The sequence below is a fragment of the Garra rufa genome, chromosome 3, assembly GCF_049309525.1.
Source record: "Garra rufa chromosome 3, GarRuf1.0, whole genome shotgun sequence".
Taxonomy (NCBI): domain Eukaryota; kingdom Metazoa; phylum Chordata; class Actinopteri; order Cypriniformes; family Cyprinidae; genus Garra; species Garra rufa.
Genome location: NC_133363.1, coordinates 16,597,387 through 16,614,581, shown reverse-complemented (window position 1 = coordinate 16,614,581; position 17,195 = coordinate 16,597,387). Strand labels below are relative to the sequence as shown.

Here is a 17,195-nt window from a genome sequence, read left to right as displayed (position 1 = left end):
AGAACTTTGCGCATTTGAACTGATTTTGTACTACTGTCGAACACACAACAAAGGTTGAACAGTTAAGATTCTGTCGCCGTCTTCTATATCTGTGTTTAAGTAAAGCATTTTCGCAGACGGTATCAATGGCTGTGTAGTGTAAAGCAATTATTGTTATTTAAGTTAATCAAGAAAGCGAAAAGTTAAAGGTAAGAATGTGTAATCTTTAGTTAGTCATTAGCTCGACATTATTGATTTTGTATACATAATGGTCTTACAGATATCTTGTTATGACGTTTAACCAAAAGCTATAGCAATATGATAGACACAGAGAAGATGTCCACAGGAGGGGATGCCGTCTGTGTAAACCAGAATGAGAAGAAAGAGAACGAAAAAAAGAAGAGATCTCGGGTGAAACAGCTGCTGGCTGAAGTGAAGAAGCAGGTGGAATTCTGGTTTGGCGATGTGAATCTTCATAAGGACAGATTCATGAAGAATATCATCGAACAGTCACGAGATGGTTGTATGTACCAGTGTTGTTCTCATACCTAATGATGCACATTGATACATATATGTTGCACTTAACATTTTCATTTTTTCATTGCAGATGTTGACATATGTGTGCTGACGTCATTCAACCGAATGAAAAAATTGACGACAGATGTCAAGTTGATAGCCAGGGCTCTTAAAAATTCATCAGTAGTGGAGGTATGGATTGAATGATTAATTTTCTTTTCTTTTATCAGAGGGATTTAAGTTCTAATTTTGGTACTAATGATAATAAGGGCTCTATGCTATTTAAGATTGTTTAGGAGCACAGCCAAATAATTTAGGACCACCTGAATAATAACAAAAATAAGCATTCCCATTATGAGGTGATATATCAATCTTTTTATTTAAAAATGTACAAAAATTGAATCTTTTATTGGAGAATAAAGGCCAATTCACATCGCACAGACAAACGGCAACAAACACATTTGTTGGGTTTTGTTGAATCAGTGTGTTACCCCTGTCGGCGTCTGTTGCCGTTTGTTGGAGTTTGTTTTCACCCGACTGAACATGGTCAGTCAGCATTGGTTGGGACAATGTAAACATGACAGTTATTTTTCATGAAATTTTAAATCCATCGGCCAACTTGTTTGTTGGCGTTTGTTTGTGCGAATTGAATTGGCCTTAATTATTTAAAATGGTGGTGGAAGGGAGGGCGTCTCATGAAATAATGTATATTAGAGAATAACACTTGGCCACAATTACTCATACCCTTTTATTCAATAATTTTTGCAACATCCTTTCACCAAGATAACAGCTATGAGTTTTCTCCTGTATTGCCTGATGAGTTTGCAGAACATCTGACAAGAGATGCATTCCTTCATCCAGAATCACTCCAGACCTTTCAGATTTCTAGGTCCATGTTGGTGTTTCTCCTCTTCAATTTGCCCTACTCATTTTATATAGGATTGAGGTAGGGCTGTGCAATATATCGAACGATATTGTGAGGCGCGTTTAGTCAATGAAGCCGGTGCTTTGATTAGTAGTAAATCTCCATCACGTGCGTTCCGCTCAGGTTCCGCTGGAGCGGCAATTGATACACAGAGACGTAAATCTCTGACAAGCTACGCCATATCGAGCTTAATATCGCATTCGATATCAATTTTTATTTTTTTTTAAATGAAAGATCAAATGGATAAACAAAATGGATTTATTTTCACAGCCTACTTTTATCATATTTAGCAAGGGTATAAATAATTTTGAGCGCAACTGTAGGTATATTTACAGATGTTTAATAAGGCTCAGAGGTGGCATGAATGCAATTAAATTAATAAATTCATTTTGCGATTGTTTAAAATATAAAATTTGGAAAATATAAATATTAAATGGTTCACATAATTTACGTAATTCACATAAATTCACAGATGTCATTTCACACTAAGTTTATAAATGGTAATTTTTTTCCTAACCTAATTAAATGCATCATCTTTCACTTCAAATTCTTGTACATTGTTTAAATTAGTTCAGTTAAAATAATAAACTGTTGGAAATGCATTGTTTTTTTGTGAATGAACAAATAGTACTTCAAAATAATATCATTTTATATATTTTTTCTTTAAATGGAAAGATGAGTTTTGTTGGCTTTTGCTCAAATCTAATCTCAAGGTCAAACCATTAGTCCTACAGAAAGATGGGCTTCCGAAGAATTAAGCATCGAACCTGCAAACACTAAATGTTTTGTGATTCATTTTACATTTTAATTTACAAGTAACTTCATTATAAATTGTTTTGCAGAGCAGATTATTTTAACTTTTTTTTTAAAGATGGGTTTAAATGGTACAGCGCCACAAACCCATGCAAACTACAGTCAACACAAGCTAACCTCAAATGAAAAAAAAAAAACTTTTTATTTTTTTATTTTTTAATGTGGGCACAGTGAAAATTACTATGATATATTTAAGCTTCATGCATGTCTTTGTAAAGATATCTCATATTTTTAAAGGAAAACATTGTCTGTTTTCACCATTGCTCACTGTGAAACAATTTAAGCCCACCTTGGGAATGAAGAATCCCTCTAATTACAAATGTTGATCAATTTTCTGAGTGAAAGTGTTAATTGATAAGTTCTTTTTGTGCTTTTATCTTACTAACCATTTACCTTACTTTACTTACTTACCTTAATGTACAGCTTTGTTTAGACATTTAGGCCTACAGATTACACACTGTGTAGCACCATTATGTAACGGGTGTCTGCTGATGTTTAATAATGCAAAAATCATAGAGACATGTCACCGTAACCTTAAGGGCACAATAAAAGAAATATGTTCTAACAAAACAGTTTGGAGTGAACAAAAAAATCTTTTTGGGAGTGAGTGAAGGCCAAGATCAGAGTTGATGTTCATCAGGGATGGGAGACCTGACTTTTTTCAGTTCAGCATTAGAGAGTAAGATTTCAAAGTGTCTTCAAGTAGATTGTAAACAAGAAGCTAGAGCTAAGAGTAAAATTAAAAGAAGGAAAATATGAGGTGAGGTGTTCTAAACATGGTTTAGATTAGTATGTCTTTTTACAGTCCCTACAAGTCATGTGTGGCTGGAGATAAATGTTATTACACAATGTACAGGTGATGAGTGCTAGCAAACATTAGTAAGATTAATTTTTAAAACACTTCTGTGTCACTGAATAAATATATTGATGCTTTACTTAAGATCAACATTTTTTTTAATATATTTTGTGAATAAATCATGATGTAGGCTTATTTGGAACACATGCAGGCTTCAATGGTGCCAAAGTAGTAGTAAGTAGTAAGATGATCTGAATCAGGTGTGTTAGAGAGACAGTGTACATCAACTAATTAATACATTTTCAAATAAGAGCTAAATCTTGCATTTTAACAATTTATTTTTCTCATAAACCATGTCGATATCTATGAAAAACACAAACTTAGATTTTGGTAGGCTTAATGGGTACACTTACCCTATGTTGTCCTTAGGTAAACCTTGAGGGAACACGTGTACGACGAAAGGATCCACTTGGTGAAAGCCCAAAAGATGTGGACAAGCGCACAGTTTATGTGGTAATGAGTGCAAATTAATTTCATTTCACTTTAATGTTGTCTGTATGGTTTCAATATATACTCTTACATTTGTTGTGTTTCAGGAGATGTTGCCAAAGACAGTGACTCATGTTTGGCTGGAGCGAGTGTTTAGCAAGTGTGGAAATGTGGTTTATGTTAGTATCCCCAGGTACAAGTCCACAGGACACCCTAAAGGGTTTGCATTTGTGGAGTTTGAGACAGAGGAACAAGCACAGAAAGCTATTGAGGTAACACATAAGTCCTATAATTGGACTTTATTGTCATTTTCTTAAAGCACATAGCATACAATACAATATTTAACAAGTGGGAAATATGGTTCTGGGCATACAGAAATAATCCTATGAACATACTGCTGGGATTATTATAGAAACAGAGTAAGTTATAATAATAAAACATACAGCAACGTAATACAGTCCAGTTACTACAAGTTAGAGCAAAATATACTCTAATGCTTGGTGTGTTTCACTTGAAATTACAGATGCTAAACAATCCTCCTGAAGATGCTCCAAGGAAGCCAGGCATCTTCCCTAAGACTTGTAAGAAAAAGACTATACCTTTTGAGGCTGTCCAGGACACACAAGGTAACATACTGAAAAGTCTGCTTGCAGTAATACAGTATAACATAAAAAAATAGGCCAGTTTGTATTTTTCTGCCATTACATTTGGGATGATCCAGATATAAGCAACTCATGTTTTTAATTTAAGATTACGAGGAGGATGGCAAGAAAAAGAGGAAAAAAAGATCTCGAAATGAGCTCAAAAACAGTGCTTCTGAAGAAATGTCTGTAATAACTGAGATGGACAGAGAAGGAATGTTAGAGACTGTACTTTCCACTAAGCCAAAGAAACAGTCATCAGATGAATCTAAAACGGAAAACCCTGCAATACTGACCAGCAGAGCAAGCAAGAAAGTCGAGAAGAAAAGACGAAGATCCCACAGTTCTGAGGCATCAGTTGGAGTAGCCCAAGATGATATGCCATCCAAAATGAGAAGGGTAGAAGAGGAGGAATACAAGGAGAGTGAGATAAAAGGTACATTTATATTTTTTAAAGGTTGTTTCTGGGAGAATTTTAAGGTGCACTCAGTGGTTATTTTTATTATTTAAAAAGATTTTTTCATATGAAAATACTTCATCTCAGTTTTACACCTTTTATTAGACACTTTTGCACATGGAATATGTTAATCACATCTAACTAGTGCCAGATTGCCAAAGCTGCCAAAACAATAAATACATATACAAAGTAATGTAAAATGACACCCAAAATCCACCCAATCCTTATAATATAAATCTGCAAAGAAATGTTAAAAAATATTATTTTGAGTTTTATTTACTTATGTGTAATTGTATTTTTACCACATTTTTTATTTTATTTATTAAATTATTTCCAAGTTTATTTGTTTCTACATTTTAGATATTTTCATATTTATTAATTTCTACTTTTCTTTGTCTATATCAGTGTTTCTCAACACTGGTCCTGGGCGCTCCCCCAACACTACACATTTTGTGTGTCTCCCTAATCAAGCACACCTGATTGCCCTCATCAGCTCATTAGAAAACATCTCCAGGACCTGAAATGGGTGTGTCAGATATAGAGCCCGACCGATAAAGGATTTTGAAGGCCGATACAAATATTTGTTGGTTTTAAAATCCGATATATCGGCCGATTTTTTTTAAATTTCAGAAACGCACAACAAAACATTAACAGATTTCCCTAACATTAGTTATTTGTAGTTATTTATGAGTTTTAACTAACATAATATGATAATGCATTTTAAAAAGAAACTTGTATCTTTTATTGTCACAACAGAACAGAGTAACATCAAAATATATTAAAGTTCTGATAAATAAAATGTATAAAAACACAAACTTAAGATATGAAACGTAAAGTCCTTTGAACAAAAACAGCAACAACCAAATCAAAGTTACCAGTTTTAAAAGACTTGGTAAGCTTCATAAATATAACTTTGAATAGGACTGGAGACAAATTCTGTTAAGTTCTGATTAATAACAACAACAGTAAAATATAAATTGCTAACAGTATATGAGGTAGTGTACTGAATCAGTCAATCCTAATCCTAAAGAATAGTTATTTGTAGTTATTTATGAGTATTCACTAAAATATTATTGTCACAACGGAACAGAGGAACATCAAAATATATTAAAGTTCTGATAAATAAAATGTATAAAAATAAGCTACCTTATTATTACAATGTCAGCTTGCTTATCCCTTTACCTGGACTTTTTAAATTCTTTCCACCAAGCTACATCAAACCATTTTCAATCATCAGTTGCTGCCTGCCTTCTAAAACCTATTTAGCGATCTAAATCCATTATGTGACTGGTTAATGCTGCGGCTGAATGACAGTCTGCAACGCACACTTGGCGTCATTGGATTTCACACACGTGTAAAAGAAAAGCAAACTTTTATGCACAAGCTACGTTTGATACTTTTTCTCTGTCTAAATGTTCACTCCTCGCAAGTCTAACTTACATTTTACAATCCAGGGACTGTAACTAGAGATATGCTAGTTATAAATACAGTAATCATTACTTTATTTAAGCAGAATAAGTTCGTTGTGGTTTCCAAGTAGGGCTGGGCGATTAATCGAAAAGTAATCGAAATCGACATTCAGAACCTATAATCGATCCAATTTTTTCCAGGTCAATTATTTCAATTACTTTCCCTTTAAAAACACTACTGCGTGTGGAGTCACGTGACCCCGCTCCGTTACGTTGCGTTATTCCGCCGACATGTCGATGGAGAGCTTAAACAGTATTCATACATTAAAAAGTATTTACAGGATATACAAGAGTAATTTTATTTAGAAGAGATACTGCTTATTTTCTACTTTTAATATTTATTATTATTTTATAAATAATTTATTTTGTTTCCAAAAGTGCAAGTTATTTATTTTCACTAATTTAAGAAAAATTTGACTTTTCATTTTAAGCATTGTGTGCTTTAATTTCAGTTGTTCAACACTGATGTTCAATAAATAATCATAGATAGTTGATAGTGTGTGCACCCTTCATTCAAAAATCTCTCACTTGTAATATGTGCGCATATTTACTGTACAAAACTTGTCAGTGAACTATGAGGGCAAAAAAAATAAATATTTAAATATAATTAAATATTATTTTATTAATGAATAAAATAATCGTTCATTAATCGTAATCGGGTTAAAATGTTCAATTAATCGAGATTTTGATTTTAGGCCAAATCGCCCAGCCCTATTTATGTTAAGCGATGAGAACTGTTTAGGTGAAGGAAGCGAAGATTAAACCATAGTAGATAGTAGTAGTAGTAGTAGTAGTAGTAGCTGGGAGGGTGATAGTGAGCACAGGTTACGTCGAAAGATGACATGTGGATAACTAGTAATAGATGTAATGAAATCTGATTTGTTTACTGCAGACTGGCAATTCCAGAGAGCAATAGAAAAAGAAAGTAATGTGTTAGCAGACACAGGCAAAGTGTCCAGGTTGTTAGGGTTGCGCTGCCTACAGTGTGTGATGCGTGATTTGCAAGTGGTAGTAATAGTAGGGATTAGGGCTGCTCGATTTTGGCAAAAATCAAAATCTCGATTATTTTGGTCAATATTGTAATCACGATTATTTAAACGATTATGACAGGCTCCAAAACTTTACATAGTGATTAATTGAAAGATAGCAATACAGCGAGAAAAAGATACAAATAAAAAAACAGTGCTTTTAAAAATACTGAATACTTTTATGCAAGTCTAAAGTAGTCTAACAATACTACAGAAATTGAATTTGAATGTAAAATAAAACAATGTCTTCACTCTAATAGTTAAACATGCTTTGTTTCTTATTAAAACTAAAACGTCCTTCATTCAAGAGCAGTGAGTGATGTTTCTCGTATAAAACGTATTTTTACGTTTTATTCATATTAGGCACAGAGACGCCAAAAGGAATATCATGTGTTGCCGCTTTAACCACACGGACCCATTATACTGTTACGCACTGATTTTCATTCTCAACTGTTTGTTCATTTAAGACATAACTGACAAGAGTTTACATGAATAATCACCAAGCCCCTCATTTTGAAATATTTTTGCGTGTATTTGACCGTTTAGGTGCGCACCTTTAGCTAAAAGATAACTTTCATGTCCGTGTTCCGCTCCGTCTCTGAGCGCATTAACAAAGGACAGCGCAAGTTTTCTTACGTGCTACCCCTTAACGCCTGAATTTATATAGCTATATATAAAAAAATGTTTTATGTGTGTTTTTGCCTTTAAGTAGATGGTAAATAATGTTGAGATTATCAATTTCACTTTTGCACAACAAATAGATAGAAATTTTGGTATGTTGCAAATTTGCGACCAACAGGCATAATGACAAAAAACAATGTTTTATTTATTCACCCTTTTTTTACTTCTTTATTAATATAAGGTAAGTTGTGCTAAGATACAAATATTTACCTGCTTATTGTGTGCTTATACACTCGACATAATGAGGTGAAATATGTGTGACAAGTATTTTTGAAGTTATTGTAATAATTAGGTTTGTAGCATATTAGCGACAGTAGGCCATAAGGATCAAACTTTCCCGACTCATTTCCATAACTTCGCGACCGAAATAAGTCCGTCACTTTGCGGTCCCACTAGAAACAAGTGCTTGTCGAAGGTTCCTAGGTCCGTAGCGAATATGCACTAACCGGCATTGGGGGAATGCAGACGCTATCTCGGCTGGTTGATTGATTCAAAAGGTTTGTCGCATATTTATGACAGTAGGCGTTAAGGGGTTAAAAACACAACATCAAAGAAACATTAATAAATCAAGCACGTCCCATTTTATGAAAGCCACCCTTACATGATTTAGCTGATTTGCATGTGAAATTTGGCTTTTATGGAGGAGCGAAAGCGCACCACTGGTAAAAGGGCAGAATGGGGCGCAATCATCGTTTCATCTCGATTACTGCATTTTTATGGTCGTTTGAAGCAGAAATCGAAACCAAATTTCGATTAATTGCACAGCCCTAGTAGGGATATGAAAACGCATAGTAAAAGTTGGTCATAAAACTGAAATAGAAGTTGAAGCAAGGTGTAGGATAAAGGACGAATCAAAAGTGAATTCAGCTGAATTACACAAGCACACAACATTAACAAGGTATGCGATCTAGTACAAGACCAAATGCGACTAAAGCATAGTAAACAGACAAGCGTTTCCTAGCAACGACAACTGCGCTAAACACTGAGACAAGAAATAAATACACTTACGATCTGCCTTTAATTCCTGCTAATTGAATGCTTCTCTCCAAGAGTATTTCTTTATACTGTCTTTTGCTAACACTTGAATGTACCTAACTGTTTAGCACAACAAAGGGCAAAGCAAGGCATGACACTGACAAGGTATGCAATCTAGTATAAGACCGAACGCGACTTGATAAATAGATGAGTTGGGAGAATTGATTTTTTTCTTCAGGCATTCATCTTTAAACATTTCATTAGAACAACACCAAACAAAAGTTCCAGCATCATCTCCTTCTCCAATGCGGATTCATGATCCATCACTGAATATTACGTTCATCCCACCATCCATACTCCATGACTGCTTCTCTTTAATGTTTGTTTTCGTTTGGCTTTTCTATATTTGAATCCCATTTTATTTAACAAGTTTCTTACAGTTCTGTCACACACATTGACTCTTGTTTTCACCCATTTCTTTTTTTTTAAATTTGTTCTGTTGTGCATTTTCTATTTTAAAGGCAAATTGCTTTGAGTTTCCTGTGCTGACACTTTGATGTCTTCATTGTTTCTGCATGTGTTTTCCTTCCATAACCTTTCCATTTTGTTTATACTTGCACCAAATTTTAGAAACAGCTGAATGGGAACATCCAGCTTCTTTTGCCACATTCCCATGTTGAATTTCCTTCTTAAAGGAGTTTTATAATGCTTTCCATTGTTCAACTGACAGATCTCTAGATGGGGCCATGTTTCCTTTCAATTATCCAAGTCCAACAGATTGTTAAGATCTCTAAGCATTTGTGATATGTGCTGGTATGTTTCAGAAATGCAAATTACAAGCTGATTCCATATTTTGTTTCATCAACATTGAATGATTCTATAATTGTTTCTTCTACTTGATATGGAAAACAGTTTTCCATTCACTAAAATATTTTATTCAATTTGAGGTATGTTTTGCATAAAGTGTTGGATTAACAAACAAACAAACAATATTTTGTGTCATATCTGTGATTTATTTGTTATAAAGACAAAAATTTGGATGATCATCATCAATGATTCCATAACAGGGGTTGTAAAATGCTTGTCCCCGATAATTGCAGCTGTATTTATGGACCACACACTAAAGGTGCATAGGCACCTATTGTTGTTAGTTTTTTTTATTATTATTAGGGGCCAAGCACCAACTGTTGTATCCATGCTGATTCTGCAGTTATATCTATGGCAGCCCAAACTTTAACTCAAAGCCTCTATAGCACCACCAACTGTCCAAATTTGCACACATGCATAAATTTATTTTCCTGCAACTATTCACTTTTCAATGTGAATTGGCATTAAAGGGATTGAGTTTATACCAAGCTGTCATTTACTTGTAGTAATTTATGTTCTTTTGTTGCATAGATGTATCAACTGAGAGCAAGAGTGAAGAACAGTTGGACTGTGAGAAGAAAGACGATTCTGCTTTGAAGGCCAAGAGGAAAAGAAAGAAGAAGCTCAAGGAGAGGTTGAAAATAGGGGAGGAGGTCATTCCACTCAGAGTCCTCTCAAAGTAAGCAATGCTGTGTACCTTTTTTTTTTCAAGTCAAGGTTCATAAAACATTGTCTGTTGTCTGAAATTTTGAAGTAATAAAGTGGATTTCTGTCAGGAAAGAGTGGTTGAACCTGAAGCAGGAATACCTGACACTGCAGAAGCACTGTATGGCCCATCTGAAGCAGTCAGTGGCTCAGATCAACCAGAAGTCAGTGAAGTATGACATCATGCAGACTTTTGAGAATGAGAATGCTTGTAAGTATCATTTGTTGTGACATCTTGCCTGTGAATAAATGTTACTATTTAAATACCTGTTTATTTATTTGTGACCTATGCTAGCAAAATGAGTTGTAATGTACACAGTCTAATTTTGAGCTACAGGCAAAAAAAAAAAAAAAAATGTTGAATTTTAGATTTTTACAAAATTTAGTTAATTCAGCCCTCGTCTAGTAGGGCTGTGCAATATTTCGAACGATATTGTGAGGCGCGTTTAGTCAATGAAGCCGGTGCTTTGATTAGTAGTAAATCTCCATCACGTGCGTTCCGCTCAGGTTCCGCTGGAGCGGCAATTGATACACAGAGACGTAAATCTCTGACAAGCTACGCCATATCGAGCTTAATATCGCATTCGATATTTAGCGCAATATGGCGTAGCTTGTCAGCGGAACCTGAGCGGAACGCACGTGATGGAGATTTACTACTAATCAAAGCACCGGCTTCATTGACTAAACGCGCCTCACAATATCGTTCGATATATTGCACAGCCCTATCGTCTAGCGATCCCAGTGCCCTAAATAGTAGGGATGTGACGAGATCTCATGGCACAAGATCTTGCGAGATCCGATGCGTCTCGCGAGAACATTTGAGATCCTCGCAAAACATTTGCAGTGTTGCACAACTAATCGTTAAAAGATTGTGATCTCTATTTCAAACACCTACGCAATCTTATTCATGAATGACAATGATTCAGTGGTGTCTATTACAACTGTTTCACATCGCGCTGCTCACGCTCCACTGACATTTGAAACAGGTGTTAAAGACATTCAAATCTGCATTTAAGCTGTTGCTGATCCAGAAAGAGCAACACAAACAGTCTTTTTAACCATGTAATGATACTTTTTTTCTGTGTTACAGACATTTAAATAACACACGTGACACACGTATGTATATGTGACCCTGGACCACAAAACCAGTCATAAGGTTAAATTTTACAAAACTGAGATGTATACAGCATATGAAAGCTCAATAAATAAGCTTTCTATTGATGTATGGTTTGTTAGGATAGGACAATATTTGGCCGAGATACATCTATTTGAAAATCTGTAATCTGAGGATGCAAAAAAATCGAAATACTGAGAAAATCACCTTTAAAGTTGTCCAAATTAAGTTCTTAACAATGCATATTACTTATCAAAAATTACATTTTGATATATTTATAGTAGGAATTTTACAAAAATCTTCATGGAACATGATCTTTACTTAATTTCCTAATGATTTTTGGCATAAAAGAAAAATCAATAATTTTGACCCATACAATGTATTTTTGGCTATTGCTACAAATATACCCCAGCGACTTAAGACTGGTTTTGTGGTCCAGGTTCACACATCCCGGAGGAAACAACCGTCTAAGATTGATCAGTACCATGACATCATAAAAGCAGCATGTGCTTTATTGTCTGGATCTTGTCTGATTCAGCAATTATGGATAATTCAATAAATACCACCAGCTAAAAAGTAATTAGTACTCTGAGTAGTTTTTATGAAGAGTAATTTGTACTTTTAATTAATTACTTTTTTTAACACCAGTACTTTTACTTAGCCTGGGTGTCCCCATGCTGCCTTCCACGCAGCGCGATTTTATTCACGCTGGAAGGTAGCATGGAAACCATGGACCAAATTTTCACCTCAGATAGGGAACCAATCACAGAACGGGGAGGGAGCAGCAAGACGATGACGCCTTCTATGCGTCACGACTCACCGAAGCAGTTTGTTTATAACTATGGATCCAGCATGGCAGCAAGTTATCATTCGATGCAGCCGTTCACATGTCGCGCCTAAAAACGCTTGGAAAACGCTAGGCGCGTCGCTTTCTCCTTTCCAAACCGCTCTGTAGCTTGCGCATGGAAAACGCGAGCGCGTCGCTTCCATTATGTGCGCGCATACCGCGCGTCTACATTTGAAATAACGAACGTTAGCGCAAAATACGCGACATGTGAACGGCCCCTTAGATAGTGTTCTAAGTAGTTTAGAACGCAAGTTTATTTTGAAAAAAGAGCAACTTTTGCCGTTAAACCATCGCTCTGTATACGTCATCCTGTATGATTGAAACGATTGGCTATGAGCTACGCACAGGCGCATTTGATAGACATTCGTAGCGCCCAATAAACGGCTCTGGGCATTCGTAAACCACGCCTCAAATACGAGAAAATTAACATGTGGTTCCCAGACCGCGAATCATGACGAAGTCATAACGTGGTCTGGCGTTAGCCAGGCTAACTTTTACTTGTAATTGAGTACAATTTCAGCAATGTAATTGTACTTGTAATTGAGTATAAATTTTTAGCACTCTTTCCACCACTGAACGTAGGACGCGAGTGGCAAGCTAAATGGTGGAATGCTAACGGGCTGCACTCACGGTTAGCGAATAAAGTGAGGGATCAGAGCAGTCAGTTTAGTGTGATGGAATAAAGCTTTATTACTTTAAACAACAGAGAGTAATAGTAAGATAGAGATTTCTAAAGAAAAACAAGCTCCAGAGAGCTACAAACCACTCGGCATCTCGGCAAACAGGAAGAAATACTTTGCACTTACTTCTTTTGTTTCTGTGCTTTGCTGTCAGGATGAGTCTTTCTGAAACATTTACTGAAAAGGAAACAGCATGTTTTAATAAAGAGGAATGTGATCAGTGCAACAATTGAGAGTAAGAAGGCTGCTACATCCAGGCAGTGGTACTACCAGCTCAGATCACAAACAAGACACTGACTATATATATATATATATATATATATATATATAAATTTTTTTTTAAGACATAAGCAATTAACATTTTGTCAGAACCATTAGTAAATTACGTTATTTTGTTTAGATTTCTAATCTTTTTTTTTTCTTTAGGATCGTGAGAGAATTGTGATGTCTATTTAAACAATTGTGATTTTCAATTTATCCACAATCATGGAGCTTTAGTTTACATGTTTATTACTGCATTTAAAATTAAAGTAAAAGTTTAATTTCATAAAGGATAAGTTTATATCAAAATGCATGTGCTTTTTCTTTTCCATTGAATAAAATACTATTTTCCCTATATATTTAATCATTGAGAATATCTTTAAACAAAGTTTAAAAATCTTGTCTTGTCTCGTTCTCGTGAACCCAGTCTTGTGTCTCGTCTCGTCTCATGGGATAAGTGTCTCGTTACACCCCTAGTAATTAAACATCTAAATAATCTTTATTTGTACGTTTTCTGAGAGGAGTACCTTTTCTCCTCTTGCTTCTTGCGCTGACTGCCATCCGAAGTGGCGCTTAAAGACGACATAGACGTCGCGCATTCCAGATAAATATATACATATAGGCCTACACAGAATTACAGTATTTAAGTATTCAGCAGACATAATCTGTTCTGTCTTAAGTGAACATTTGGGGAGCTTTTGGCAAAAGCATTGGATATGTAACATTATTTTAGATCTGTGCATTACAGTAAACCTTAATATAGGCCGTCTGTCACATTAACATTAATCAAACGATTAAAGAAAGGGTTTAAAATTAAGAATGTAAAAATAGCTAATTTTTTTTAACTTTGCTCATTGTGACTTATTTTGCCAGCACAGGTCACATTTTATTTTATGTATTTATGTATTATTATGATTTTTTTTTAATATATATCAAAGCTTGTAAGGATACAGCTAAGAAAGAACCCCCTTCTGGCCCCAAGTTTGTGAGTGGAGTCATTGTCAAGATTAGCTATAATCAGCCTCTGCCAAGCAAGAGGTGCATCAAGGTATAGTAACATACTCGATTAATTAATTGATTAAAATGGATTGTTAAACCTGTCTTGGGTACATCAAACAATAAGTCATTGTAAAAAGCTGTTTCTTTTCATATGCTCAGGATTCGCTGTCTGAGGTGTCTGCTGTGGCTTATGTGGACATTCTTGATGGAGATGCAGAGGGTTATATTCGCTTCAAGAGTCCTGAAGATGCACAGACAGTTATCACAGCCCAGTCAGAACTTCAGAAAAAATACAACTGGAACCTTGAACTCCTTTCAGGTTAGAATGATTGTTTTCTTTGAATATAATTGTTTTAGCTCAAAACTATCTTGTTTATTGAAGATGCTGTAAATTAAATCATGTATTAATGGATAAAAAGGTGACCACGAGCAGAGGTACTGGCAGAAGATTTTGGTGGACCGACAAGCAAAGCTAAACAGTCCTAGAGAAAAAAAGCGTGGAACAGAAAAGGTAACCTAAACCACGCAACAGCCTTTATACAGTAAAAATCACAAAGTTAAATAGAGTTGAAGTTAAAAATACTGTTTTATTAACATGACACAATATTTGTCATTGTTTTTAATAGCTCATTTCCAAAGCTGAGAAAATCATCATCACTCGGGCCACAGAAGCAAGTAAACACATTCGCTTCGATGACTAACAGTCTGAACAGAAAACAGACAAACTTTATTTTTTTTTTAAATGACATAGCCAATTAATTTTAAATAGTTTCTTTTTATGCATTTTGTTGACCTCACCTGTTTTTTTTTTTTGTTTTTTTTTGTCTGTTTTTTTTTTATTTGAATGATCAAGTAATTAATGATGTAGTTTTGTGTTGGAATTAGAGTAAAGATGTTTGCAATATTAATTTTTTTTTTTTTATTATTATTAAGTTGTTTACTGAACCAGTTTGGAGTCTATTGTGCAGCTTGTCAAGAATATATATGTAAAGTGTAGTGTGCCATCTTTTCTGAATGAATCGAGCAGGGTTAAATATATTCTGATGACCAGGAAAGGCGCCAGTATGAATTGTATATGTAGTCATATTTGCATCCATTCTATTATTATTATTATTATTATTATTTTATTTTTTTTCAAATAAAATTCATTACTGAAAGCATTAGTGTTTTGGTAGAAAACAATTCTCACTGGAATAACACCACACTGGCTTGTCACAATATCAGATTTTTCACTACGCAATTATTGTGGCCAAAAGAATTCACAATAATATATCCTGATATCTATAGAAAATGCTATCAGACAGTCAACTGTCTGTCAGACAGTCACTACCCTTGGCCCAGACACACTCAAAAGCTACAATACACGTGGACTCTCTGATCTTCTGAATAACCTAGTAACATCTTCCAGCTCACTCCTAATGAACTCATCAAGAATCTCCATGCATCTGGTCTCTAGTACAGCAGCAATGCCAATGCAAGGAACCGTTTCCAACTATTTAGATGTGTTTCTAAGTTTCAGCCCCTTTATTAAGGTGATTTTGATTCTCTGATCATTCTCGTTGGGTTGGGGTTTAATTGATCTTAAATTGATAAAAACAGACACAATTATGTCAGAATGCGCGGCTTTGGCGAGTTATCTTATAAACATATTCTTAGAGTTATAAAGTCTTAAATGACCATAAGAGTTGGGAGAAAATCGAATATGTGTCAGATCTGTGTCATGTGCATTAGGTTTTAAAGAGACCGTGGTGATTTTAAAGTGAAACCTGCTGAAGTTTCTTATTGATGTAAATCAAAGAATAAAATAAAAAGAAATAATCACTCGACTGCTCTAGTTGCTGATTAACTTTTGTAGCTTGAATAAAGAATAACCTATATAGTTTATGCATATACAGTTTATAGTTTATGTGAAGGTTGCTTTAAAATCACTTAAACGTTTTTTTTTATATATATTTCAGAGCCTAATAAATGTTTAAAATAATAGATTTCAATTATACTGTGATGTTGAATGGCTATAATTAATAGGTAAAATGCACTTAATAGAGACACTAGTAGCAGTATTGGTATCAATACTACATTAATGGCATCTTTTTACCAAATAGCTTATCATTAAACGCATTTAAAAATAATCTTTGTTGTTTCTATATTCATTTGGTGGTTCAATGTAAAATTATGACAATATAAATATTTCAATATGCGCTCCAAATAGAAGATTGATTGTGAAGAAAGCATTTAAGCCAATTAATTAAGGTATTATAAAGAGTAAAATAACAGATTTTCTAAAATAATGAGTTTTATTTTTCCAAAGAAATTTAAGCAACATTATGTCAATCAACTTATAGGTAGGTTTATCTACAAATGAAGAATGAGCAGCCTAGGATAATCTAGAAATACCTTCCATTTTAGTGAGCAAAGTCCTGCCTTTCAGTAATGGATCTCTTAAAGGAGTCATTGGATGCCCATTTTCCACAAGTTGATATGATTCTTCAAGGTCAAATTGAAAGCGCAGTTTGAATTTGGCAGTTGTGTGATGTTCTAAATCCCATATATGGAACCGTACTCCCAGGGGCACAAAAATTAGAATCCCACATGTGGGACCATATTGCTCAACAGGTTAATGAGGAGTCTGTAACATACTTTACATTAAAAAATACATTACAATTTCTCAATGGTAGTGTAAAAAACACTCTTTTTTTCCTTGTCAAAATCAGTGCTTTTTAGAGCGAGCTATTCTATTGCATGTTCCTTTAAATGCTAATGAGCTCTGCTCGCCTGCCCCTCTCTGCAGTGGGATGATGAATTTAGCCCCCCTTAGCTGTGAAACTTGCTAACTAGCACATTATTAAGATAGGCCATTTGCCTTACATTTGTTTACACAAACTGCCTACACATTCATGTTGAAACAACACGTAGAAGTGAGTTTTGTATCCGATGACTCCTTTTAAGAATGTTG

At 34.7% G+C, this 17,195-nt stretch overlaps 1 protein-coding gene across 1 annotated transcript; it reads left to right on the top strand.

Annotated features, from left to right (window-relative positions):
• On the top strand, positions 1-15,927 carry larp7 (La ribonucleoprotein 7, transcriptional regulator). The gene is made up of 13 exons (XM_073836875.1): positions 1-188; positions 288-502; positions 587-687; positions 3,459-3,542; positions 3,626-3,790; positions 4,042-4,144; positions 4,269-4,595; positions 10,168-10,315; positions 10,413-10,552; positions 14,182-14,291; positions 14,402-14,561; positions 14,662-14,753; positions 14,869-15,927. The coding sequence occupies exons 2-13, from the start codon at positions 298-300 to the stop codon at positions 14,941-14,943; spliced, it is 1,710 nt and encodes a 569-aa protein (XP_073692976.1). The 5' UTR covers positions 1-188; positions 288-297; the 3' UTR covers positions 14,944-15,927.
• The last annotated feature ends 1,268 nt before the right edge of the window (positions 15,928-17,195 follow it).

Coding starts and splice junctions, on each gene's coding strand:
- larp7 (XM_073836875.1), top strand. CDS start 298: ATGATAGACACAGAGAAGATGTCCACAGGAGGGGATGCCGTCTGTGTA. Junction 688..3,458: donor AAAATTCATCAGTAGTGGAG/GTATGGATTGAA, acceptor TGTTGTCCTTAG/GTAAACCTTGAGGGAACACG. Junction 14,562..14,661: donor GAACCTTGAACTCCTTTCAG/GTTAGAATGATT, acceptor ATGGATAAAAAG/GTGACCACGAGCAGAGGTAC.